This window comes from Tachypleus tridentatus, chromosome 12, assembly GCF_004210375.1.
Source record: "Tachypleus tridentatus isolate NWPU-2018 chromosome 12, ASM421037v1, whole genome shotgun sequence".
Taxonomy (NCBI): domain Eukaryota; kingdom Metazoa; phylum Arthropoda; class Merostomata; order Xiphosura; family Limulidae; genus Tachypleus; species Tachypleus tridentatus.
This window is the reverse complement of record NC_134836.1, coordinates 61,783,181-61,796,251: the sequence shown is the minus strand read 5'-3', so window position 1 is coordinate 61,796,251 and position 13,071 is coordinate 61,783,181. Positions and strand designations below refer to the sequence as shown.

The following is a 13,071-nucleotide window of genomic DNA, read 5'->3' as shown; positions in this document are numbered from 1 at the left end:
TTATTATTGTTGTAATATTTTCCTTTATTTCACATAATTTACCAAATATAGCTTACATTTGTAATATTTTATGATTTTTGTAAATGTCCTCTGAACATTTTAATAAAGATGTCCTTTGAAAATAATTAGAAGCAAAATTTAACTGTGATAAATAATTTATTTTTTATACACTTATATGAGAAAGTGATAAGACCTGGTTTAGACAGAGAATAACACATTGTAATAAGTTTAGAAACTTTACAAACAAACCACAAATTGAGGAAGTTTTTGATAGTTTGTTTAGAAAAGAAGTCTGAACTTGACTGTTTAATGTGAAGTTCATTTATTTAAATAATGTAATTACAGTGTTTGGAGCTGTAATATTATAACAGAAATTCCCAGTTTACTGCAGAGTAAATTCTAATTGTGAATCTGTTGATTAATTTAATTTTTCTGTGATATTGTTTTTGGCAATAGTTTTTTTTCTTTCTTAAAATATGAAATTTTATTAAAACTGTTTTGTGTGAGATATGTGTTAACTTTTTATGGCTCTCTCTAGTGGCTTATAAATAATCATAGAAGTTTGAATTTAATTATTAAAAATTCAGAATAGTCTGTTAAATAGCTAAAAAAAATTGAACTCGTTGAAACAGTGGTGGAATAAATTATTAAGCTTATTAGTTTTCTTACTTATTATATCTTATGATGGTTTTAGGGTTTTATTTCAGAATTGAATTATAACCAAATTCTCCTTAAACTTGACTTTATGCTGACAAAATGTTTGTTATATCAATATTTCTACATACTATTAAGTCTTCATTAAAAATTGAATTACATTTTTTACTTCATTTTCTCTTGACTTTACATGTTTAATTCATTACTGTTTTAATAAAAGTTATTTTAAATGAGTGCATGGAAAGATACATTTCTAGTAATATACATGTTAGAATTTTCTTTTAAAACATTAAGAATATTTTAAATTTAATTTTATAGTTGAGTCTGAGAGACAATCCTTTGGTAGTTCGATTTGTGAGAGAAATGACTTATGATCCACCATCTCTCTTGGAACTCTCAGCTCGTTGTATTAAGATCACCCGTGTAACGTATAGAAAAAGTGATCTCCCAGCAAATTTGTTTAACTACTTGGCTTTGGCTCAGAGGTGTGTCAACCCAAAGTGCAAAGGTAAGCCAGTAAGTTGTATATATGCAAATATATGTACAAACACACAGTAGCAGCTACAGCGTATTAACATGATAACTTGTATCTGGACGGACAGTAGTATGTGCCAAAAAATTAAAACATATAAATTTTAATGGATACCTAAACATATTTCTGTAACTATATAGTTCTGTGAATTGAATATATAAATCATATATCCTCATTTATAAGTCTGTGTGTGTGTGTGTGTGTATTTGAAATTATCAGCTATTGCTGTTGTAGATAAGTTTTAGATATTAATTTTTCAAATAAATATATAACAGGCTTCACAAATAGTATGACTGTTAGCAGATGTATTTAATCAAAACTGTTTGTAATGGTATTATTCTAAGGCCAACAATGTCAAAAGAGATTCCAATCAGGACTTCAGCTGTTAAAAATAAAGAATCATAGTGATTGGAAACTCACCATCTATTCACAGGATTTTTATACATTGAGCAGTATTGTTATAAACAAGTAAAAGACATGGCAATCGAGCTAAGCTAGTCGTTTAAGATTTATGGAAACTAGAATACCCATCCTTTGTATGGAACACTGAGGTATTGTAACAGGTACATCATGGGTATTTATGGAAAATTGAACATTTGTGTGTAAATTAATACAACAGTTATATATGAGAGCTAGGAGAGACAAACAAAAGATTATCTTGCTAGGTGAGTCAATATTCACTCTCTTTTGTTGTGTGTCTATGGAGACAGCCTATGAGCTTTGGTCTAATTGGAAGGGATACATGCTGTGACAAATGCCAAATTTTGTTGGTCTAATCATTGAGCCAAAAAACACTGATAGTTGATTGTTGTGGTAAGTACTTTAAAACACTAGTTGAGAATGTTCTTTTAGTTTATATATCGTTATATCTACTACAACAACTGCTACTGGACTGTCCTTTATCCTCACATCTGTATTTGTTAATAATGTAATTGATTATTTCAGTATATGTACACATAATTTGTTTCACTTACTGCCACAAGTTCTACGCATAATGTGCAGTTGCTACACTGAAAGGTAAATCTTATTTTTAGTTATACTTAAGAATGAAGCCAAGCCTAGTGGATATATTGTTGATGGGAAAATCAGCCTAACTACACTACAAGTGACTATTTGTGATATTATTGGTTTTTAAAGTAATTTTGGTGATGATAAAGAATTTTAATACTTAAAACCCTAAAGTTATAACTATTTGAGAGGACTTCATTAAGTGAAGAATGACCAAGGTGGTATGTATTGAGACTGGTGTGAGCTGCTTGTTTTGTTAGTGACTTGAAATCTATTCATCATATGTACATTTTCAACTATGTATGATTCATGAGACTGAAATATGCTTCACTTTGTGTAATGGAGATGCTTTGAAGATTAGGTTTAACAATTCATATTGATAAATAGTATGAGTATCAGAGTACCTTTATTAAAACAGCAATGAATGATCATTTGAAAGAGACTGGTAGTTGTCTCTTTGGATGTGACCTAAGCTGAGAGAGGTGTTTTTTAGCATGTGTATATTTATGTTCTTTTTTTAAAGTTTTGTTTTATTATCCCTCAAGGGTGTCCTACACACAGTACAGTACCAATTGCTGATCTTGACTCGTAAGGTTTGAATAACTACATTAATTATTTTATACATTTGCGAGTGCCCTGATATCCAGTTGTATGTCTCCCTATATTACCAATCATACATGTGTATATGTAGACTACTTGAGTATTTGCTATCTTTAATTTTTTCATTGGTCATGAAAAAACCAATTTTTCATGTTTCATGTTTGTTAAAATGTTTGTGTTTACTTTCTGACAGGTGTTTATTTTGATGCCAGAATTGAACATATTAAGTTTGTGGATTTTTGTGGTAAATATCGCCTGCCTCTTCTACAATATCTGTGTTCACCATCCTGTACCAGTCGGCCAACTTATGTTTCTTCTTCTAGCAGTTCTGAGGCCGAAGTTTCTGATGATGATGAGCAGGTAGCTGCTAGCAAACTGAAACGTGTTCTTCTGGGGTGATTTATTGCTGTCAACTACAAGTTCCACTTTGTTTTTAAATCCATGTTTTGACTGTATCTCTGTATTAAGCTTGTTTGTATTTGTATAATAAGTAACTACTGAGAGATCATTTATTATACCTTTCAAGTTTAGTTTTAAAAACATTTTTTTGTTCTTATGTTACATATTAAACAGTAAGATTGACCTTTATAGGAGTTAGATATAGCTTTGTGAAACTGAACTGCTGGGGATGAGTTTGGTAGTGCAGTTTTTAGATGGTCCAGTGAGACCAATTGTTTACAAAGCCGTGGTAGTTAAGTTCATTGTTAACATACAACTTTTATAAAATATGTCAGTGTAAGGTTCATGGAAAACATCCCAGGCTTGAACCCGTATTTGTCAAGAGTTTGTGTAAAATCATTCTGAAAATTTATGAGTGAAAACCTGCTAGTCAGAAAGATATCTTTTATTATTATACATTCTTTTCATTGTAATTCTTGTTTCTTAGTTTGTATTCAGTAATAAAGAAAGAGAGAAACACAGAATAATAACTTTGATAGATTGTTTAGGCAGAGTATTCATGATTAAACTTTGTAGAGTGGACATCAACTGCCTGTTGTGGAGACACAAGTGTAGAAGACTATGTCTTCTGCCTTTCGTGGACCTGAAGACAAAAGACAGAAGACTTTCAAAGCATCATCCTCTACACTTGTGTCTCCACAACAGGCAGTTGTCGTTCACTCTACAAAGTTTCATCGCAGAATAATAACATTTATTAAAGACTGTTTTTCTTAAAAACAACTTTCCATAAACATTGTGCTATTAAATATACAAGTTTGTGTATTTAAAACTTAACATATGTAGTTTAGCAGAATAGTTCACAGTGTTATAAAAGTTGTTCACTTCTGGTGTTTACAAGCAGTCACAAAAGATATAAAGTTCTAAATTTCATTTCATAACTAAAGTAAATTATTAACGATTCAAATGTAAGAACTGAAGTTGCTTTATAGAAACTGCGACAATGTATGTTCCAAATTATGCAGAGTATTTTTATAATGACTTTGAAACAAAGTTCACAATTTTTTTTATTCTATATTGAGGTTACATTTGTGATACTTAAAATCAAGAAGAGATTCAAACTCCCCAGAATCACAAGCATTATCCTATGTTTAAGTTGGCTTTGTAATTACAAAGATTTTATTTAAAGTTCAAATTTTCTGTAGTGGTGTCATCTGTAAACCACCTTTGCACTTTCTAACAACTGGTCTATGTTTGTTTATGGTAAATAATAAACACCACAATTATAGTGTTACAATTATCAGAGAATTGATATTTTTATTAGGACAACATTTTTTATATGAAAAGTCAAGCAATAATTGATAAATACTTCCTTCCGAACATTAACTATTGTGTAAGTCTTGGGAACTTTACATGGTGCTCCATAGAATTTAAGGATATATATTATACTGCATTAAAATATTTTCGTAATTGACATGGATATATGTGATGGGTATGACTTGAGAAATTTATTAAAACAGTTGAACCAGAAATAAAAGTTACCTTCTTAAACTACCTCTACAACTACCAGTTAAAATAAGACTGAGGTATCTCAGTGAGATATAGCTATAAAATGCATTTATAAGGCTATAAAATATTAACCAAATTATGTATATAGAAAAATGTGCAATTTTTATTATAATGACCATGTAGTACTTTATAAATATTTAGCTGTGAGACTTCTATGGCTACCTTGTTTGTGTTATAATTAACAATATTGAAGTGTGACATGTGTTGTTTTCTGGATAGTTAGCAATGTGTATGTGGTATCTTACAGAAGAGCAGATGGAATGCAAGTCTAACATTTATTGAGTGCTTATCTGAACATAACAGTACATTGAAAACTGGCTTTTTGGTATTTAATGAAATATCAAGGCTTGGATAGTTTTATGAAATATATAGATGTGATGTTGATGTCATATCTAGTGAATTGTTTATGTGGTGATTTGAATATTTAGGTATTAATGTTGAGCTACATGTATTTAAATGTTTAACTGTGAGTTTCATTTATAATGGAACTGAGCATTTGATTACATACTTGTGATGTTACGTACAACTTTTTACAGCTATGAGATTGATATAACAGTTATGTTTCTAAGGGTGTGTAAATAAAAGTTGGTGTAACAGTTCAGAAAATATTCTGTTCATATGGTGTACCATCAGTTCAGAAAATATTCTGTTCGTATGGTGTACCATCAGTTCAGAAAATATTCTGTTCTGTATGGTGTACCATCAGTTCAGAAAATATTCTGTTTGTATGGTGTACCATCAGTTCGGAAAATATTCTGTTCGTATGGTGTACCATCAGTTCGGAAAATATTCTGTTCGTATGGTGTACCATATATGTAGATTTTTTTTTTAATTTGGTCACAGCATTAATTGAATAATTTTTCAGTTTAAGTTGAGTTAATGGTAAAAATGAAGACAATTACTCAACTTTCTGCCCATCAAAGAAAAAATAGAAAATGTTAAGTTTTAAAACAAATCAACAAGCTTGGATCTTACGTAAAACCAGTCATCTTTTTATGTTATTCTATGCTGTTAAATTAAACTATTAAATATTATAATAGGAGTATATTAAACAAAAATCATAAAGGTGTTGTGGGTAGAATAAAAAATAGTCTACTTGTATAACAGTTTTTATGTACAGTGTATTACATACTAGCAAAGGCTTAAAACATGATGTTACAAAAGGGGAACACAGCTACTTTTTTAGTGTTTTAATCCACAATATGTGAAACCATTCATCAGATGAAAAATATACTCATGGTGTGTGTAACATTAAATGTTACTTTATTTGGCATCAGCTCATTAATGAATCTTCCTGGACTTTTTTAAATTTTAAATATGGTTGAGAATTGGAATCTCATTTACCTTAAACTATTAAAGTTACAACAAATTAATCTTGGGACATGAAAACAAATTGACATTAAGGTTAATTGACAAAATTTAATAGGTATATTACTTTCCATCATTGTGAATAGGGTGACTTATGGCATTTTAGATTTTGTTTCCACTGTTAAAAGTGTAAAAAGTTCAAACCTTTTTGGCACTTGTTAACTTATTTCAAAATAGCAATATATAATTAAAATTAAGAATTGGTAGATGGATATGTTTGTAAAAATACTTTAACTTCAGTTTCATAAATGATGAGATTATTAAGTTTATAAACTAATTGAAGGAAGATAAAATCTTGAATTTTATAGATTGGGTGGTCAAAGCAATTTGAGATTATCAAAAGTAAACTCTAAAGTTATTACAATTTTTGTAATTTCCTCCTTACAGTTTCTGTAGATCTTCAATAACTGAAACAAGTTTGGGTTTGTTTTTTATAGTTTAAAACTAACAGTCAGTACTTTATCCACTGACATAAGTGACTGTGGAGGTACATTGAAATGAAACATTAAGAATATATTCTATAAAATTTTGTACTAGAAGAATAAACAGTGAATTAACATTAAAATGAAAGGTGTTAATTAAAAATTATAAACATTTGAAAATGTAACTAAAACAATTATCAAATGAGATAAAAGATTTAATAGAAGAAAATAATATCTTATTGGTTTTTTTCTTACATTTTTGTTTTTTGGGTGAATGATAACAGCATCTGTGTACATTTATTTTACCAGATGTGGCAAAAACTTGTTAATAAAAAACGTTTTCACCTTATTGAAGAACATTTTCATTATATTGAAGGCATCACGGTAACAGTATAACAGTATTGTTATAAATGTCAAATGTCCTATTTGATATAACCTTACTATTTCTGTTACTTAGAATATGAAATTATAAATAACTAATGAAAACCACCTTTTCAGCTTATTAAGTAATAATGAAACAACCAGTTGTTGATAATACAAATTTGTCAAGTCAGCTAAACTAATGAAGTCATTTGATTATTTTGTTTATGTTTAATGTAATATCAACATAGGTTTTGAAATAAAACTTTAAAATGTTTATTAATATGGCCAGTGTTTGTTGTCAGTCAAATGTAATGACAACATTATACACGTACAATTGTAGTTTTTTCTCAGTTCTGTTCATTAAGGTTTCTTTGATATTTGTGGAAACATTTTTTTGTGTAATTCTAAAAGTAAGATATATGAACAAGCTTTATCTGAAAAGTACATAATAATAATCAGTTGCAGTGGTCTTTCAGCTACCAGGTATATTATATGCAACAAGGTTACCATGTGTACTTGTATCAACATGCTAATGAACACAGGTTTAATGAGTGGTCACAGCTTTGTTTTGTTTTGCAAATTACACTATTATAAACAGTACTCAGAATGAAATGCCAACTTTACTGTATATAATTGAAATGTTTATCCGGATGACAGAATAATTATAATTAAACTTTGTTACGGGTGGTACATTAGTGAAGTTTTTGACAACCGTGGTACATTCTGTAAGGTGCTATATTTTTAATAAACCAAAATCGAGCTATGCTCCACTTCTCTATTCAGTCTCCTACCCCTAGCCAGTGGAATGTCTAAAGGCTTACAATGTTTACAAAGTTTAATACATGTGTTTGGCACAGCACAGATAAACCCATTTTGTAGCTCTGTACTTAAAAACGAACAAAAGTTGCCTTGTTAGGTAATCAGCATGACAATGGACCTGTTCTAGCATGGCTAGTGCTCTGTATTCAAACATAATGTTCCTTGAACAGAAATATTGAATTGTTATTGAAGCATCTGTAACAATTAATTAATGTTTTATTACACAATCATAGATTATTATAACTAAAATATAATTAATGGTAAAATTAATTCGGTTTAATTGTTAAGATCATGGACATCAAAGGCAGATGGTACATTCAACTGTATTAAGAAATAAAACCTGGACCATTTTACTTTATTGTCTGTTTTTGTTAAGTAGCAGGGATGTATGTTAAAACATAACTAAGATATGACTAAGAATAATTTGTTCTATGTAACATCTTGTATCACAAGAACAAATTCAATTAAAATGTAAAAAAAAAAGTGTTAATTACATATTTATAAGGACATTTAAATTTTAGATAAAGAATTTGAAATCAAGTTCTGTTACTTAAGCTGGCTATAATGAAAGTTTTCTTGTTGTTATTAGTGTTTAGTTTGTACAGTGCTATTAATTGTTGAACGCAACACTTGTAAAAACAAAATAAGGCCTGGCATGGCCAGGTGGTTAAGGTGTTCGACTCGTAATTTCAGGGTCGCGGGTTCGAATCCCTGTCGCACCAAACATGCTCGCCCTTTCAGTACTTAGATCTGCATATTCATTATTTTAATTTATTTGCTTTCCATGTATTCTGTATGTAGCATTTTCTAAAATGTAAAAGTCACAGGTTCCATTCTCTCAGAAATGTCATTTGGTAATCATTTCCTACACTTTTTATGCTTCATGATAGGTTGTTGCTCACTATGTGTTTGATATAATATGTCTTGAACTAAACTTTTATTGTGTCTCTTGTGTATGAAGGAACCATGTTTCTGTGTGCTGTGTCATCATAAAACGTATTTTTCTAAGTCATGACATTTATTTGGCCATTCAGCCTTATTTCTGTTTGTTTTTTTTTTAACAAATATCTTAACCAGGCGATTTGTAGCCAGATATTATGTGTATGGTTCACTGTTATAAGTGCTCAGACAAACCAAAACAAAACCATGCTTCACATTGTTTATTTAGTTTGAATTTCGCACAAAGCTACACAAGGGCTATCTGCGCTAGCCGTCCCTAATTTAGTAGTGTAAGACGAGAGGGAAGGCAGCTAGTTATCACCACCCACCGCCAATTCTGGGGCTACTCTTTCACCAACAAATAGTGGGATTGACCACACATAACAACAACCCCATGGCTGAGAGTTCGAGAATGTTTGGTGTAATGGGGATTCGAACCCGCAATCCTCAGATTACGAGTCGAACGCCTTAACCCGCCGGGCCCATACTTCACATAAATGCATAAGTTGAGCATTTATATTAAAATGTCTTTCAAGCATCGCTAAGTCATCACAGTGTATGTCGTTGTGTCTGGTCATGCTCAGTCTGAAGTCTATGCATCTTGACAATAGCTCTGCGAAGTATTTCTATAACAAAAACTCTGTTGGAAAGATATCAAGTCAAAATCACAACATCTAATGTACGAGGATGACAGTTTACCAACGCCTATTTCAACAATCTCATTGTATAGAAATTCATAGCTAATTCATCCAGTAACTTCACTGATATTTCATCGTGGAACAGCATAACCACTCACTTTATTCTCCAGCGGTTTGAGGTATGTAGCAGTTGAACAAATATTTCGTAAAAGAAACTTTCAAACACGTGACTTAGATTGTTTTTCTGAATGGAGATGAATTTTTATTATTATGTATGATGTTGCCTTGGATACATACTCTATGTCATTAACTTTTGCGTTCGTGGATTCTAATTTTGTTACAAGATGCTGTATCTTGCTTATCATATGTGGGTTACGATTTGTTGCTGCCCATTTTATTGATGGTCCCGATACCCTAAGTTGATCCGTATTCCTCTGTTTTCCAATGCCATTGAGCACAAGAGATACCCCACCTTGGAAATTATAAATCCTCAATCTGAACACATCTTTTGAATAGATACGTTACATCGGAAATAGTTATAACGTCTTTCACCAAAAGCGATCAATTTTATATAACGTAACACTACTTACGTAACATTTAACAATGTCTGTTTGTTTGTTTTGTTGAATTTCGCGCAAAACCACTCGAGGGCTATCTGCGCTAGCCGTCCCTAATTTAGCAGTGTAAGACTAGAGTGAAGGCAGCTAGTCATCGCCACCCACCCCCATCTCTTGGGCTACTCTTTTTACAACGAATAGTGGGATTGACTGTAACATTATAACGCCCCCACGGCTGAAAGGGCGAGCATGTTTGGTGTGACGGGGATGCGAACCCGCGACCCTCAGATTACGAGTCGCACGCCTTAAGAGCACCTGGCCATGCCGGGCCATCAAAACAATGTCAAATGTAGTTCTTATACACGCTATCTGCAATTCTAATGTGACTTCTTGGTTTGCACATTTAGAATAGTGTTGATATAATACACACAACTCTATGTAAGATATATATAAAAACAAGAAATATGGATGTTGTAAACCTAAACTTAAACTGCTCAAATTTGTGACTGGTATGAATGTTTTTAACATACAGTTAGTCAACTTATGTATAATGCACATGTATACTTACGAAATTCAGTTAGGAAAACTGTGACATAAAACCTCGTGTATAATATTAGTAACCTGATTTTTATTGCTCCTATATATACAAATCAGGGAAACTTATAAAGACAGAATTATGACAAAAAATGTCGGGTTTTGGTTATCGGAGGACATTTTAAAGTGCAAAATGCTTATTGATAGTCCGGGGGGTATCTTATCTGAAAATTACCTGAAACTTCATGACCATAAAATATGACTTTGACCATCAGAGAACTTGAAAACTTATCAAGTCTGCCTTTTTATCAATAGAGGATTAACCGACTTCTACAGATAGAATTTGAGATGCGTTTACGCTTTATATTACAAAGATAAAATACTAATGACATAAATGTAACATAAATCATAACATCTGTACAGTTGGAAACATTAATTTAACAAAGTGACTTTCAAAAGTTATAGAACTATTATATTTGGAAGCCATTATACCCAGAGATATTGCACTGACCGGATAGTTCTTTCTATCCAATACCACAAAACATTCCTTTCAATTTAAACATTGGCGGGGTTATAAGATTAACACTTGTTCCCTTACCATGGGTGATAAGGATCTGATCTCATTCTCTGTGGCAGAGCACTAGATAGCCTTAGTTTGTCGTGAATATGAACTTAACTTTTAATGACATGTATCAAGGTTTATTTTTTAATGTTATGAAAACTAATATAAATCGAGAAAACAAAAACACTTCAAACTTATAATGCCATTTCAATGTACAGTAAAAGAAATCTTTGTACTTTAACATATCTTATGTATTTTGACAAACTTTTGATTTTGCACGTGGTTTTCCCACAATTTATAAAAACTGCCTGCAGCATACTTCTTATTAGTGTAATTCCTACAATAAATGCTTCCAATCGAAACCTACATTTGCTGTGTGAGTAAGAGGTAAAACTGGAGGACAAACCAAAGTCCACTTTCCATTCTCATCTTCTTCTGTTGTAGCTACAGCACAGTAAGGTATTCCATATACTCGATGGACAATATCGTGGGATGAACGTGGAGGATTCCCTGTCAGCTGTCGAGTGCACGTGTCTAACGTAGCAGCGTGACCCACGAATAACAGTGTTTGTCCTAAAATATAAAAAAAATCATTTGTAACGTTAAACAGAAAAACGCATGTCCAATGAACACGCTTATTATAACATTTATTTCAAAAGTAATTGAAGCTTCACTTTACAGGTTGTTCAATACTTTTTAGATGTGCAATAACAACACATTTTGAACTTCAAGCACGGCCAGGTGGTTAAGGCACTCGACTTGTAATCCGAGGGTTGCGGGTTTGAATCCCCATTACACCAGACATGTTCGCCATTTCAGCCGTGGGGGCGTTATGATGTGACGGTCAATCCCACTATTTTTGGTAAAAGAGTTGGCGGTGGAAGGTGATGACTAGCTGCCTTCTCTCTAGTCTTACACTGCTAAATTATGGACGGCTAGCGCAGATAGCCCTCGTGCAGCTTTGCGCGAAATTCAAACCAAACTTCAAGCGTAGTTTTGTATATTGCAAATAATTAGGGAATGGGTAAACAATAACCAGGTAAACAAAAGTACATGATAGAAGTACCCTTCGATCGTGTGCAAATGAACTGCTTTAGAATTCAACCTCGTATTAAGAGCTTACACTGTTTTTAGTTGTTACTTGTATAAAAGTGAAATGACGATATAAAACCTATTAGCGCACATACTTTTAAACTATTATCCAGTTTTAGTAGTATAAATGTCCCAGAATTCAAATACCGCATGGCAAGAATAATGGATTCAAAAATGTGGCTAGGAAAAGTTGGATATCTGTGTTATTTACAGACGACTCCATGTTTTAATTGTTCGACAACAATCAAAGCAGAAAGAAGAAGACTATTATAGCCAATCTGCACAAAATGTATGGCACATTGACTGCTGACAGGTACAGGACGTACCACGTTGTTAACCCTTTAGAAACATTTCTTATGACGTTTCCACATATGGAGTGTCAAAGCATATTTATGTAATATAATCGTGGTTTGTAGACTCAATATACGTACATATGTATGTATTCAATACTATCTGTTCAATTGAGCCTGTTTTTAAAGTACTGAATGAAAATTTTAGCAGGCATACAACTGATATAAACAAAAAATAACGTATATCAAGGAACTTGACACCAACTATATCTTCAGACGGTTTGCTCCCACCCCCCAGAAGTACAGAAATACTGCTGTGGGGCTGATGTGATTCCAAAAATGATTAAACCTAGATCGATATCTTATTAACCAACTACTGGAACTTTTGTAGTCCTTATTTAGTGAAGTAGCAACATTATCTAAACATCTGTATTTATAAATTCAATAATCCCATACCACCAAAAAAATGTTCGACCTTAAGGTGTATTTTGTAAAACATTTCGGGAAATATATTTGTGCAGACATTGGTCATTTTTGTTGTTGACTATTGTAAACGTTATACTTATTGTTTGAAATTATCATGTTTGTTTCAATACTTGTTTGTTGGTTTGGAACTTCGTATAAAGATACCCGAGGATCATATGCGCTAACTGTCCCTAAGCTATCAGTACAAGACTAGAGGGAAGGCAAGTAGTCATCACTACCCATAGCCAACTCTTGGCCTACTC

The 13,071-nt window shown here is 31.9% G+C and overlaps 3 protein-coding genes across 10 annotated transcripts in view; 2 read left to right on the top strand and 1 right to left on the bottom strand.

Annotated features, from left to right (window-relative positions):
* The window catches only part of LOC143233408 (paired box protein Pax-6-like), a 239,046-nt gene that overhangs the window by 78,460 nt on the left and 147,515 nt on the right, over positions 1-13,071 (top strand). The window lies entirely within an intron of this gene.
* Positions 971-7,192, top strand: LOC143233406 (leucine-rich repeat-containing protein 58-like). Its single transcript, XM_076469619.1, has 2 exons — positions 971-1,162; positions 2,988-7,192. Exons 1-2 carry the CDS (start codon positions 1,018-1,020, stop codon positions 3,191-3,193), a joined length of 351 nt encoding a protein of 116 aa, XP_076325734.1. The 5' UTR covers positions 971-1,017; the 3' UTR covers positions 3,194-7,192.
* Positions 5,766-13,071, bottom strand: part of LOC143233405 (ecdysteroid-phosphate phosphatase-like) — a 34,971-nt gene continuing 27,665 nt past the window's right edge. For all 7 annotated transcript variants that reach the window (XM_076469615.1, XM_076469617.1, XM_076469612.1 and 4 more), the window contains one exon: positions 5,766-11,534. In XM_076469615.1, the coding sequence (XP_076325730.1) occupies positions 11,299-11,534 (236 nt within the window). In that variant the 3' untranslated portion in view covers positions 5,766-11,298. The remainder of the gene's footprint in view (positions 11,535-13,071) is intronic.